Source organism: Budorcas taxicolor, chromosome 13, assembly GCF_023091745.1.
Source record: "Budorcas taxicolor isolate Tak-1 chromosome 13, Takin1.1, whole genome shotgun sequence".
Lineage (NCBI taxonomy): Eukaryota > Metazoa > Chordata > Mammalia > Artiodactyla > Bovidae > Budorcas > Budorcas taxicolor.
In genome coordinates this window covers 66,074,025-66,088,770 of record NC_068922.1, presented here as the reverse complement: position 1 = coordinate 66,088,770, position 14,746 = coordinate 66,074,025, and the positions used below count along the sequence as shown (strand labels likewise).

Genomic DNA, 14,746 nt, shown 5'->3' with positions numbered 1-14,746 from the left:
TAGATGGCAGCCCACGAAGCTCCACCATCCCTGGGATTCTCCAGGCAAGAACACTGGAGAGGGTTGCCATTTCCTTCTCCAATGCATGAAAGTGAAAAGTGAAAGGGAAGTCGCTCAGTTGTGCCTGACTCTTAGCGACCCCATGGACTGCAGCCTACCAGGCTCCTCTATCCATGGGATTTTCCAGGCAAGAGTACTGGAGTGGGGGGCCACTGCCTTCTCCTTCTGCCTCTGCTACATCCCAGCATAAAATTCAACTTCCCTAAACTTGCAGTTGGTCCTAAAATAAAATCTATCCTCTTTACCACAGCCCTTAAAAGCTGTATTCGGAACTTCCCTGGTGGTCCAGTGGTTAAGACACAGGTTTGATCCCTAGTCCGGGAAGATTCCACAAGCTGTGGAGTAACTAAGTCTATACACCGCAACTACTGAGCCCAAGCTCTAGAGCCCATGTACCAAAACTACTGAAGCCCATTGCCCCTAGAGGCCGTGCTCCACAAGAGAAGCCTGTGCACCGCAAGGAAGAGTAGCCCCCACTCCCTGCAACTAGAGGAAGACTGCGAGCAGCAACAAAGACCAAGCGCAACCAAAAGTGAATTTAAAAAAATTCCATATGTATGTATTTGTGTTTCCCTAACTTACTTCACTCTGTATAATAGGCTCCAATTTCATCCACCTCACCAATATACAAGGCAGCAAAATGTGGCTCAGCTGGTAAAAAATCTGCCTGCAATGTGAGTGACTTGGATTCGATCCCTGGGTTGGGAAGATCCCCTGGAGAAGGGAAAGGCTACCCACTCCAGTATTCTGGCCTGGAGAATTTCATGGACTGTATAGTCCATGGGGTGGTAAAGAGTCAGATACAACTGAGTGACTTTCACTTTCACTTCACTTTCAAAAGAGACACAGATGTAAAGAACAGACTTCTGGACTCTGTGGGAGAAGGTGAGGGTAGGATGATTTGAGAGAATAGCATCGGAACATGTATATTACCACACGTAAAACAGATGACCAGTTGAAGTTCAATGCATGAAGCAGGGCACTGAAGGCCGGTGCCCTGGGACAACCCAGAGGGACAGGGTGGGGTGGGAAGGGGGAGGGGGGTTCCAGATGGGGGAACACATGTATACCTGTGGCTGACTCATGTCGATGTATGGCAAAAGCCATCAAAGTATTGTAATTATCCTCCAATTAAAATAAATCGTTAAAAAACCCTGTATTTGTTCTAACTCCCAAGGATACTCTCCTCCTTGCTAACTCTGTCGTTTACACTGCCCTGCTTTCAGAACCTTCGCATAGGTTGCTTCTCTGCCTAGAATGTTCTTCCCCAGCTCTGCAGACTGCTCCTTTCCCTTCATTGTCAGCTTAGTCTTCCCAACCCCTCTAGATAAAAACTCCTTTTCAGATTTGGGCTCGTTCTGCTCCCTTTCCCCTGTCCCCTCTGGGATATAAGTGAACTGAGGGCAGAGAAGGCATCCATCTTGCTCACTGCCACAGCTCAACCAAGCCCAGAACCCAGCATGTAGCAGATGTCTGCTATGCTTTATTTATTTATTTATTTATTTATTGATGGCTATGCCGGGTGTTTGTGACTGCACACGGGCTTTCTCTCGTTGCAGGGAGCAGGGGCTACTCTCTAGCTGCAGTGAGCAAATTTCTCATTGCAGGGGCTTCTCTTGTTGCAGAGCAGACTCTAGGGGTGGTGACCTTCAGTAGCTGTGGTACACCAGCTTACCTGCTCCACCTGCAATGGAGGATGGAGCATGTTGGATCTTCCTAGACCAGGGATTGAACCATTGGCCCCTGCACTGGCTAGCAGGCTCCCAATCATTGAATCACCAGGGAAGTTCCTCTGCTGTGCTTTACTCTCCAGCCCCTCTGGCTCTGCAGACCAGCCCTGAACCAGTCACGGCAGCCCTGAACCCTGCCAGCCCCTTTTCCAGACAGTTGTTTCCTTACCTCCTCCCCTCCACCCACTATATTTCTGTTCTCAGGCCCTACTGCCCTGGCTCTACACCTCTGTCCAGCAGGCTTCAATCAGCATCTTCCAGAACGGTACACATCTGGTTTCAGTGTGAAACTCCCATTTGGGTGGGCTCTCCTGCTTTCCCCTCTTCCCCACCACTCTGAGCTGTTGAGGTCCCAGCATCCCTAAGTAGGGACACTAGGAGACACCCCTTGGACAGCAAGGAGATCCAACCAGTCCATCCTAAAGGAAATCAGTCCTGAATATTCACTGGAAGGACTGATGCTGAAGCTGAAGCTCCAATACTTTGGCCACCTGATGCGAAGAACTGACTCATTTGAAAAGACCCCGATGCTGGGAAAGATAAGAGGGCAAGAGAAGGGGACAACAGATGGTTGGATGGCATCACTGATTCAAGGGACATGAGTCTGAGCAAACTCCAGGAGATAGTGAAGGACATGGAAGCCTTGCGTGCTGCACTCCATGGGGTCGCAGAGTTGGACACAATTGAATGACGGAACAACAGCGTGGGAAACCAACATCACCTTTTCCCATCAGAGTGGGTCTCCAAGTCATATGTCTACAGCAGCCAGGCAGGTGCCAATCCCATGAAGTTGGTGGGAGGAACAAGACCAGGGTAGGTGGAACTGACACCATTTGGGGCCAGGTTGGGGTGGGGTGGGACTATGGCTGGCTGGAGAGTGTGGGCCCCACTCAAAGGCAAGAGCTATTCAGCTTCAGCTGATTGTTGCCATTCAGAAATCAGGCCCAATGTTGCCAGCTCTGATTTTCTTTTTCCAGAGAATCCTAAATGCTAGACCTGGATTTTTATATGAATTTTCTCAATTTGTGAATGTTAGCAACTGACTCAATTAAAAAAAAATTATGGATCAAATGAAACATGGGTCACCGGTTTGCAACCTCTGGGAAAGGTGCAGTCACTTTTCCATCTTAGAGGCAGTCCTGTAATTGCCCATATGGGCGTCTCCCCTGCAGAATCCCATTCAGAACAAGCCCAGAGTTTCCGAATCGCCTTTCCTCTCTCCCCAATCAAAATTCCCATTCCTTCACTGTAGTGAAGTCCAGCTAAGCTGGAAAGCAATCTGATTAAAATCATTTCTCCCCCGACGCCAAAGTCAGTAAATACTCTGAGGATTACCTGTATTTCAAAAGTCACCGTTTATTATGCTATTTATTCAGGCTGTGCCGAGTCTTCGCTGCAGCTCGCAGACTTCTCCAGCTGCAATGCACGGGCTCAGAAATTGCAGTGCTCGGGCTTAGCTGTGGTAACGCGGGCTCTTAGTTCCCCAACCAGGGATCGAACCCGGGCCCCCTGTACTGCGAGTGCAGAGTCCCAACCACTGGACCACTAGGGAAGTCTATTATTTTCAGTTAATGGAAGTAAAGGCAATGAGTCCAGTTTGGATAGATGCCAAGTACTAGGCCAAGATTTCAGATGCATGAAACTCCTTCAGTCATCCCAGAAGGTACTGTCATTATCTTTTACAGAAGGAAACAAAAGGAAACTTAGTGACATTAAGCCACTTGCCCAAAGTCCTTCACCCTGTGGTGAAGTAGGCTTGCCCAACACTGAAGTTTGCACACTTGGAATACACAATTCAGTATTACTTTCCTAGGTGACACCATATGACCTCTGTGCAATGGTGGTCCTGGGCACAACTCCAAAGGGGTATTTCCAAGATGCATGTGTCTGTCTCAGCACCTAAGATGGCTCATGGGCTCATCCTTAAGATATTCCCTTCCCTTCCCCACTGCATGCCAAGACCAAACTTTCCAGAAGGCAAAAGCAGAGGGGCCTTCAGATATCAGCAGGGCATAGCTGGTACCCAGTGCTGGACATGAAGAAAGGATGCTGGCTTTTCCAGGCAATTCTCAGTTCTGTTAGGAAAACAGGACCAATGTCAAAGGTCCTGGAGAATCACCCTGCCATCATGTCAAGCATACTTTCCAACTAAGGCCTCAAGTCATGTGTCCTGGAAACCCCACCAGACCCAAAGTACCAAAAAACCCTCTCAGGTCTTTGTTCCTGTTACTCTCTTTATTCCGTTAACAGGTTAATTACAGATTTCAACTTGTCAATGCAACAAGTGGGTAAGTTGGAATATTCACAGCATCTTGCTAGGGCACCATGCCAAAGAAACAGAGTATCTGGGTACCTGCTCTGTGCTGGGGATACAGAAAAACAAGCAAAAGTATAACCACAATTTTGACTTTCTTCTTTTTAAATAAAGGGGTTTTTCATTCCTCTTTTCAAACTGTGAATTGTCCTTAACTCCTTTTATCAATATTCACTTCAGCTTTCAGAACTTCCTTCCTTTTTCTGGAACTAATGTGCTGTTCTGAAAGAAAATGGAGACAAACACAAAATTATCGACGGTTCCAACTCACTGTTGCAGCTCCTAACTTGGTGACAACAGAGAAACCAAGGTCCTCTCCCACTATGAGGTCCCATTTGTAAGGGGATAATCATTCCTCTCTTAGTCCTATTTATTTACTTCCCATCTCATTTCATGAAAAATGAAAAGACAGCTCAAACTAAAGCTGATGACAACTTAAACAATGAAACACACCTGATGATACCTAAGTAAGCGTGATAAGTGAAAACACAAGATGAGGTAATTAATTCCAGGCACACCTCTCACAGTGTAAGGCCAAATGGACAGTGTACACTTCAACTAGATGAAGGGTTAAAAGAATGCTCATCTTCAACTTCCCAGACTCAGGGTCCACCAAACACATGGCCCTCATGTAGCTTGGAGACGATATCCCGACCTTTTGGTATAGAAATCTGCACCATATTCCTGCCATGTGGTCACGTTCTTGTCAATGATCAGACTGGCTGTCTAAGCTTCACAAGAAAAATTAAATCTAAATCTCATTAAATCTCTTTAGCCTCCCCCAGACTTCAAGAAGTGACAGGGCAACACAAGAAGGAAAATGATAATCTGGACAGATACTGTGCGATCAGAGGGTGACAGCACCCAGGAGGTGATCGGGACGGTTCTGGTGAGCAGAGGAGAGGGGCTCACACACACGCTCTCCTCACAAGCAGCTGTCCCCAGTGGTGAGGGCTGATGCGAGGACAAGGAGGTCTTGCAGAATGGCATGCTCCAAACCCAATAACCAACAGCCCCAAGGGGCACACACGCACAGGCGTGGAACTCATCCTGAGTGCCCCTAATTCTGTGCCAACGCTCCAAGGTTCCCAGGTACATCAACATGTGTGTGTCCCAGGAATCCCTGGCGGTACAGTGGATAGGACTCCTCACTTTCACCACAGGGGGCCTGGGTTCAATCCCTGGTCAGGGAACTAAGATCCTACAAGCCACATGGTTCAGCCAAAGGTAAGTGTGTGCTCTGAAATATTTATGCAGAGAGGACAGTATAATTATGAAATAAGAACAGGTGAAAGGGTGGTGACCCACAAGCCTCCACTGTGGCTAAGAAGATAGTCCTCTGTTATGCCTGATCAAATCGATACCTGTCCTCAGATCAAAAACGCTTGGCTACCAGGGACTCTCCAATAAAAGACAAGGGCCCGACATCAGGAAGTCCCAGATGTCCAAATGATCAAGCGACCTTCCTCTTTCTCAGGCAGTACAGTTTGGGGGTAGTAGGGTGGGGGGTTGACTATCTAAAAATCAAGAAAAACAAACCTAATCCAGTTAGTCTGAAAGAATTAAAGAGCTCAATATGCAGGACTAGTTCCAAAAGCAAATCTCAAACAGAGCAACTGTAATTCAGGACAAAACCAAATGGGTAACGCTGAGGAATGGGGCAGGAGGGGCAGGGAGGGACAGACCACAAAGGGACATGGATGAAAGCTCGCTAGAGGGTGGAAATAAGTTTGTACCTTGTTTGAGATAGTGTTTACTACAAGATTGTCTTCGTTTTTCAAGATTCACAGAATTATACACTAAAAATGGGGTGAATTTTACTGTATATGAATACTGAAAAAAAATCAAAACGTGGTTGCTTTCTATGTTGAGAATGAGATGGTTCAGCTTCTGTTCACACATCAGTGCAAAGGCTCTACATTGTATGCTCTTGTGAATTTCTCCTGTTTCCACAGGAGTGAAAATCAGATGGCTCCATTGCTTTGGCAGGGAAAGCCATCTCCATGGCAAAGGACAAAGGGGAACATGACCTGAGAACTCAAATACCTCCCCTCTCTTTGTTCTAGTTCAGGGGTCAACACATTGTGCCCCAGGGGCCAAATAAAGCCCACCCCCGTTTCTGTAAATAATGTCTCATTGGAACATGGCCACGCTGGTTTGCTTACGTGGACCGGGCTGTCCTCACGCTATGGTGGCAGAGTTCAGCAGTTGTAACAGAGACCGCATGGCCTACAAAGCCTAAACTACTACTGGGCTCTTTCTAGAAAACTCCTGCCAATCCCTGGACTACAGGAGCTGATCAGTGAAGCATCAGACATTCTTCTTCCCTCCTTTCACCTTGCCTCCACTCCATCCTCATCTGGGGACTTGACAAGATGGAGTACAGGTGGTACTTCACTGGGCATTTTGGTCACGCAAGGAGCACCCCGAACCATATCCTGAGCTCTAGGAATGTGAGTTTGGATGCTGGCTTTGATCTGTGGCCATCAGTCTTCATAATTTAGTGTCTTACCAAACCCCACTGTTTGGCCCAACCAGAGGATACTACTACAAAAAGGCCTAGAGCGTGACCAGGTGTGCCAGGATTTTCCATGGGACTATCATGTAACGAATTTAGATGTCCTGAGTAGGGGGTGGGAGGGGTCCCCTTTAAGAAGCCCTAAAGTTAAATCAGTCTTTTCCTCAACTCTGCTCTCCTATGAACACAGAGGGGCTGTGTCTATGAAGCACCTGTGGGACACAAGTGAGGAGGAAGCCTTACAGTCAAAGCCAGGTCCAGGCTGCTCTGCTGCCAAGTTACCACCAGCTAGGCTAACTCAGGGGGCTTTGGCTTTGCCCTGGTCCAGGAGGTGGGGAAACGGCCTCAGAATTCAGCCCTGGGGTAGGGAGGGATGGGGAGGAAGAAGTGCGCTGAAAACAGGGAAGTAACTGACATGCATGGCCATGGGCAAGATGGACAAGGGGCCCTGCTCCTGGGTTGAGTGCCCCTCATCTTTACCGTAGTGTCCTATATTTTGCCAATCTACTGCTCTGCTCTGCAGCGATCCTGCCAAAGGAAAGAGGGTTTGAGAGTCAAGAAAGGACAGTAAGAAGAGAAATAAGCTGAGGAAAGAAATGGCAAACAACCAACCAAGAGAGTTTCTGTTAATGTCACCGCTTTCCCCAGGGGCAGAGCCTGATTCTAGAACTCGTGAAGACAGCAGCAGACAGCTGCAACTTTCTATATAGGATGGAGGGGGCGTGAGAACCATGGTCTTCCTCCCCAGATAATGTACTTGATTTTATCTGTATTAGGAACTCCTGCTGAGTGGGATCTAAATCAAATGGTTTCCACTCCCATCTCCCCTCAATCTTGTTCATCTTGTGTGAGCAACTCCCAGAAAAGAGAGAGCTCAGCAGAGGACAGCCTTTTGGCTCCCCGGGGCCTAGACGGGCTACTCTGAGAGAACAGGGCTCTGCTGAGAGAAAACAGCTGAGTCCCTGGTTCTCTCTCAGATGCAGCACAGAACTGCCAAGTTAAGGCTGCTGGAGGGGCTGAGAAATGAGCCAGCTGCCACTGCTGGTGCTCTGGGAAGCCCCAGCGGAATGTGGGCAACCCCGGGAGAGGCAGGGAGCACCCTGGGCCGGTATTCCTGGGGAGGCCCTCAGAACACTCACAATGGATACCCGGGCAGGAAGGAGACATGTGGCTCTCCCACCCATATGGCTCTGAGAAAGCTGCTCTGTTGATCTGCCCAACTTAACCAGCAGCTGCACTGAGGGTACATCGAGGGTACTAAGTTACACTCTTCTAGCAAGAGTCCTGGAGAGAACGCAGGGCACGTCTGAAAATGTTAACTTCCAAAGGTGAAAGCAATTCTGACCTTTTCTTATTGACCTTTACGTGGTTTAAATCACCCAAGTTCTAATAAAGTCAAATCAATGAGAAACACCAATGTGACATTTAAATTTACTTCTAATCCAGGTTCGAAAGTCAAGCTGCCAGGCAGCTGCCATCACGTCAGGCCCTGACTCTTTGTGTGAACCGAAGCTGTCTGGTTCTCGGGGACATGATGTGGGCCCCTGAGCGGTGCTCCCTGCCAGGGGCCTCTGCCCGATGCTGTTTCTTGTGGGGGAAGAGAATGGACCTCATGCTTAGGGGGAAAAGCTCTGGGAGGCTGTTGGGGTTACAGAGAAGTCCCTCTCTGGGGCATGGGAGAGGCGTGGAGAAGGATTCTCTGTGGCGGCAGAGGAGAAAACAATTACACTGCTAGCACTTTAACCACAATCTTCTGCCACCTGTCCTGATCCACTTTAATATTCACGAAGCAATTATTTTCTTCTCTCATTCTAATGTGTCAGGGCATAAACTGTTGTGGTTTTAATATATCGAAAACTTATCATCACAACTGATTTAAAAGGCTTCTGTTTCAGGCTGGACTGAGGTGTCACAATGGCCTCTCAGGATATGAATCTTTTCACCACTCTAAGAGCTGGGTGGACAGAGCTGACAAAAATATTTCTAAACCACTCTGGGCCCCTGACTTGCCCCCAGCCTTACCTCTTGATTGCCTGCTGCGCCAGCATCCGATTGCCAGCCAGAAACGTCACACTGCCCAAGATGGCCAGGTACTTCAGGGTCTGGAACATGTTGAGTTGCGTCCAGTAGACATACATGAGCCCCAGCATAGCTACAAGGACAGGCGTCATGAGAACCAGTTGAATCAAATAGTGACATTGCCCAGGGCAGAAGACAACTAGAAGCCAGTAATTGTGGAGCCCAAAAAGGTTTGTATTTATAGACCAGCTGGTTTTATTCCTTTCCTCTGATGCCAGAAAACCTGTAACTCAATATACTTGTTTCTCAGTCTTGGTTACCAAGAAATTCGGAGGTAAGAACCAGATCTGGTAAGAACCAGATCTCAGTGATCTGGTTCCACGTTTTTGCATCTCTGTTCTTAAATGACAGTTTTGTATTTGTTTTTTAAATTGCTGTCAGGTTATATTGGGTTGGCCAAAAAGTTCATTCGGATTTTTTTGGTACCATCGTCTAGAAAACCGCCAATGAACTTTTTGGCCAACCTAATAATTGGCCAAATAACTCAGCTATTGGCCTAACAATTCAGCAGATTTTTCAAATTCTGAATGAAAGCCTGCAGAATTAAAGAAATAAATCCTTTTCCTTTTTAATAAAAGTGAGAAATAGAAAAAAAAATTAAGGCTAATTTGCCACTGAGACTAGGAAGGAAGCAAGGAGGGCAGCAGGAGGGTTTAGTCCAAAGGGCTCAGGCCCAGGGACTTGGTCCAGTGGTTAGGACATCACCTCCCAATGCAGGTGGAGCAGGTTTGATTCCTGATGAGGCAGCTAGGATCCCACATGGCTCATGGCCGAAAGACCAATACATAAACAATGCAAGCAGTGTTGCAACACATTCAATAAAGACTTTAAAAATGGTCTGTATTAAAAAAAAGGAAAATACTACCCAAAAAAATCAGCTCAGGTCTGGGCACTGAGAAACCTGGGTTCTGACCCAGCCTCTGCCCTTCACAGCCACTTAATTTGTCTGAGCCGAAACTCTCTCACCCGTCAAACCAGGATCATAACTCCTGCCCTGGTCACCCCCATCAGGGTTGTGATGAGTCAAATGAGGGAATGTGCACAAAAAACACTCTGGCACAAAAAGTCATGGCTCTAAACAAATTTATATTCAGGTTTTGTTCTCCCTGACCCGGGAGGGCTATCACTCAAATTCAGTTACTGGGCTGGAGAGAAAGGTCATCCTGTCAATTTTGCCCAGAAGGATGATGGATGAACTACAGCAGAGGTTCTTAGCCACTTCTGAGGTCACGGGCCACTGTCAGAATTTTGATCGAAGAGACAGACTCTCTCTTTCCCCAGGAAAACAGAGATACACATTTGCCTAGTTTCAAGGGGTTCATCTGTGGATCCCTAAGGAATCTGAACACTACAGAAACATAGACGGCTCCTACAGAAGTCAAAGGAATCAGAAGAGAATATTGAGGTCCTGGTGAAATGCAGGGGCCACCAATCCAATAGTGTCGGAAAGTTTCTGAAACACTTAACTAATTTGTGAATTTACTGTCTTGTAACGTTTAGGTCCTAAGTTCTCTAGAGGACAAAGCAGGACAGCGTGTTTGATTGTGGAAGGGACCGTTTTCTATTACTGTCCGGACACAGCCACCAGCAAATGTGAAGATCAATATGGTGGGGGAAGATAATCTTTGGAAACTGCATTAATGCTCTCCATCCAGGAAGATGGCTCAACGTAAAGATGCGATAAGTGAGTAATCTCTGGAAATGAACAGAGCTATTAACTGAGGGTAAAATGGTCTGCCAATGGCAGCCTCATACAATGAAACCCGATATAATGACAGCTGTTCTAAGCTGATGGACCAAACAGGTTTATCATCATATTAACTGTTGTAAAAGGCCAGGAGGAAGAGGGAAATGTTATGCTATTAAGTCATTATAGTTAACAGGTTGTGGGTCTACTTAACAGGGTTTTTGCGTGGGCAGGCGAAATGTCAAAGGAGGTTAAATGGAATTAGCAGCCTGGGGCGCTTACCAGCATGTCCCAGGTGAAAGACAATCGTGCTGGGAGCAAAAGTGAAGTTGGAGACATTGGCACCAATCCGGATCCACTGAAAGATGGGGAGAAACAAATTAAGAAGACATTAGAATTTGAAACGGAGGCAACCCACACTGTGCCATGCTAATCCGAAAAACAGCCCTAAGGGCTTCAAAATTCATACATACTTGAAGGACAGGGAATTTCTCCAAGTGACAACCACCTATTGTGAGTCCTAAGGAAAAACCGTTCCCTTTTTTTCTTTAGAAAGGCATTCCAACACCTGTTCGCAAAAGTGCTTGAAAATCATTTTTAATGACAGCAAATTTTTCTATTTTAAAACAGGTGAAGCCATGAAACTGAAAGGTCCAAAACTGTATTGATGATGAAATAACTAGCACCCCTGCTAGTGTCTCTAAGTTTTGGTAAGATAAACCCACTGGCAGCTGGGAGGAGGTGCGCTCACTATGGGTTCTTTGCCTTTTGAAATTCTGATTACTCAAAATCACAGGTGCCTAGGATTGGTTTCTGAAAGCTTGTGGCATGCCTTTCAGATTTTGACCGAGCAATAATTCTTTTATTAAAATCAGAGGATTAGGAACATCGACAATTTTCCAAAAGTAAGATCTAATGAGTTTTCTATATGGTTCTCAAAATTCTCTGAACTGCATCTATGTTTATAGATTTTAAAGAGACAAGGGGAAAAAGAGACGGTTAAAAAAAAATTCAAATAGCATGTTAAAATGGTAAAAATGTCCTTTCTCTATACTCCCTAAAAGGCCTTCTCCTTAGAGGTGACCAATACCAATAGTTAATGTCTTTTTAAGGTTTTTAAACATAGAAGATGATACTAAACACCCTGTCCTACCACTTGCCTTCTTCACTCAATAGGACATTTTTAACAACCTTGTCATATCAGTTGACAAGTACATAAATTTATCCATTGTTTTAACGAGCTGCATATTATTCCATTGTGTGGATGTACCATAATTTTTTAACACTTGCTTTTATGAGGACTTTAGGTCATTTATAGTTTCGAGCTCCAAAGGCTGTTGAAATGCACGGCCACTGTACTCAGTTTTTCTACAGTTATCAGAACCAGGTCTTGCTTTTTTCACACTTGGCTTCATCTGAACATTTGTACGGAGCATCCGTGTCCATATTTTGACCATTTATAATGGCTACACATCATGCCCCTTGTTAAGGGATCAGTTTTTTTTGGCAGGTCCCTATAGTAGGTAATTTTATTTATTCTAAACATTTTGGACCGTCGGTTCGGGTCACAGCTGCTGGACCCCTTCGGAGCTGTGCTGAGGCCAGAGCACACAGTCTCCTCTGGAACGGCTACATCTGTGGAGTCTGGCGTCAGACACACGCTGCCCATGCTAATTGCTGCAACTCACCAGAGCAAAGAGCAGGAGCAGGGGCGAGAGGATCAGGGCGGTGAACGTATTGGACACCACTGTGGGGGGCCTCTTCTCAGGCTCGCGGAACAGGTGCTGCCAAAAGAAGACACACCAGGAATATTCTACCATGTGTTCTTCCCAGCGAGGACTGCCATGTATACTAGGAGCCAAAACCCCAATGGCAGTTGAGAGGAGGAAATGCCTCCCAGAGGCTGAGACTTCCTGGCCATGAGCACCCAGTTAGCCTTTTCCCTCTTCCCAACACTGGCTTCTGCTCCCACTGGTCTCCTTCCAGGGACATTACACCAGTACCAGCTCACAACTGCCCAAGTCTCTTTTCCCCTCCAAAACTCATTGCATTTAGAGGCTAGAGGATGCAACCTGTCAAGTGGCATCCACCTGGTAACAAAAATGGTACCCAAGCATCTGGATGACTGGGGTGACACATCCCAGGCAGGACACTGGATTTCACAATGTTTCTGGGTTCCCAGGGTGGTGTCATCATATTTTTCTGACTTAAGTTAGCTAACTGCTGTATTAACAATTCTAAATTTTGAAATTTTCTTGCTTGCCAATGTCCAGTCAACCCAGCTCCATGACAAGGCAGCTCCATGTGAGATTCCTATTCCCAAATTTTTAACCTCAGCTCCTCTTTGCTGTCACTGCCACGAAGGGACTTCTAACATAGCCTGTGGCAGCTGCTACTGCCTACCCTCCCCTACAAAATCAGTCGGCGCCCTTTGTCATCATGGTTATACCTTCCAGTGTTTCACTGCATTCTACATTCTTAAATGATGCTATAGCAACATCAGGAAGAATTTTAGGAAGAATCTTACTTCTCTACCTTTTGGGCCCTTGGCCTTTTTCTAACAGTGGAGTAAGAGTCAGTAGTCTGCTTGGAACACTTCAACATTATTTCAGATGTGAGTTTCCCTGTTACTGCAGTATAATCATTTCTGAGGACTCCTAAACAGTCCACTGAGTGGATCCACTCAGTTTCCTTAACCAGGGCTCCAACTGTTTAACAATTATTGTGTTCCTTTTGTACACTGCTTTAGAAACTTTTCAAAGCTATTCTTTCCTTACCTGGGAACTATTTTGAGCCTCCCAACAGTCCCATGGACTGGGCTGGGCAGGGATTTCTAATATTTGTGTGCAAGGAAGGTGAATCCCGGGAGAGAGGAAGGGCTGGCCTAGGGGGTGAAAGCCCTATGCTCCAGTTGAGTTGCCCACCTGTGGGCTCCACTGGCCCTGGTCTATGCAGGAACACAGAGGAGCAAAGCCAGACCCATCTGTGCTGTGGCATCAAGCAGTGATCTGAGGACTGAACCTCGTGCATGTTTAGGAAAAACAGACTCAGGTTCTGATTTTGTTTCTAGTTATCTGCTTTCTGGGAACTGGCTGGCAGGCAATCTGAGCCTGTTTTTTTAAGCTCCAGGATGGGGCTGATAGTTGCCCTGCCTGATCCACAGGGTGGCAAAGACCAAGCTACAACGTATCATATAAACAGGTTAAAAAGGGCACCACAGCCAGCGCCTGGGGCTCTGCAGCCCTCTCTCATGTGTCCATTTCTCCTCTGTGTTTAGCGAAGAAGCCCTTTGGGATGTACCTGAATTTCCTGTTTGGGGGTGAAAATGTTCTTGGACAGGACAGTTGACGGAACATCATCTTCAGGGAACCTGATGACCACATCAGCCTAAAACAATAAAAGCAGCAATGAAAGGCCCAGGGGCAGAGAAAGGGGTGAAACTCATCAGCAGGACAGTATCCCCCAACTCCCGTCCAGGACTGTGACTGAAAGGAGCTCCAAGCAGTCCAATCACTTCTGAGTCATTAGCCAACAAATTGAGGCAGTAAAAATTTCAAGAACAAAACAAGTATTTGTTGAAAATTCTTTTTAGAGCAAGAGTTCCAATTTTCTACTGGTCTGGTGAGCCCCACAGAGCTGCTTAATACAAAAATCCCAGTTGGTACTCAGGCTGTTACAGTAGCAATCAGAAACTGCTCCTGGGGAAGTATAATTTAGTCTCAGACAAAGAAAAAAAAGAAAGAGAAATGAAAAACTGCTCTCATACAAAAAGCAGCCCAAAATCCGAGAAGAAAAGGAGCTTTGAGTACAGCATAAGAAAATGCAGCTGCCCCTTTGTCTTGCACAGGGAGCCACATTCAAGGCCTGGAATCTGGCCTCTGCTACCTTCCCCACCTCACCGCCTCCTGCCCGCGACCAGATTCAGGTGCTCCGGCAAAGCGGACCCACTCATATCTCACTGAAAGCACCTCAAACTTTCCTGGAGGCTGTCCCCCAGTGATCATCCGACAGCCCCTCGGATACAATCCTGGAAAACCCCTGCAACTCTCCAACCCTTGGCTCAAATGTCATGTCTTTTAAGAAGCCTCCTCTCATCCCACCAGCCCAAAGTGAGTTATCTAAGTGAAATGCACTATGCAAACTATGAACACACCATGCAGATGAAGGGTATTAGTTTATCCTGGTTATCCTAGATGGTTATTAGAGTACCCTGCAATTCATTAGTCCACACCATAATGAATTGGAACTGGATTCCAAATCTCAGGCCCCTCTCCAGCCTACCCTGCAAGGGCACACTGTACCTCAAAAGCTAGAGCCTTTATCTCTTATATCTGTGTATCTCCTGCAGTGTTTTGCCT

At 46.5% G+C, this 14,746-nt stretch overlaps 1 protein-coding gene across 2 annotated transcripts in view; it reads right to left on the bottom strand.

Annotated features, from left to right (window-relative positions):
• Positions 1-4,006: 4,006 nt before the first annotated feature.
• RPN2 (ribophorin II) overlaps positions 4,007-14,746 on the bottom strand; it is a 49,881-nt gene continuing 39,141 nt past the window's right edge. The window contains exons 13-18 of one of the 2 annotated variants that reach the window (XM_052650504.1): positions 13,689-13,775; positions 12,077-12,172; positions 10,671-10,746; positions 8,645-8,774; positions 7,103-7,150; positions 4,007-4,326 (exon numbers count right to left, since the gene is read on the bottom strand). In XM_052650504.1, the coding sequence (XP_052506464.1) occupies positions 4,314-4,326; positions 7,103-7,150; positions 8,645-8,774; positions 10,671-10,746; positions 12,077-12,172; positions 13,689-13,775 (450 nt within the window). In that variant the 3' untranslated portion in view covers positions 4,007-4,313. The remainder of the gene's footprint in view (positions 4,327-7,102; positions 7,151-8,644; positions 8,775-10,670; positions 10,747-12,076; positions 12,173-13,688; positions 13,776-14,746) is intronic. The other variant, XM_052650505.1, reaches the window with a different exon arrangement.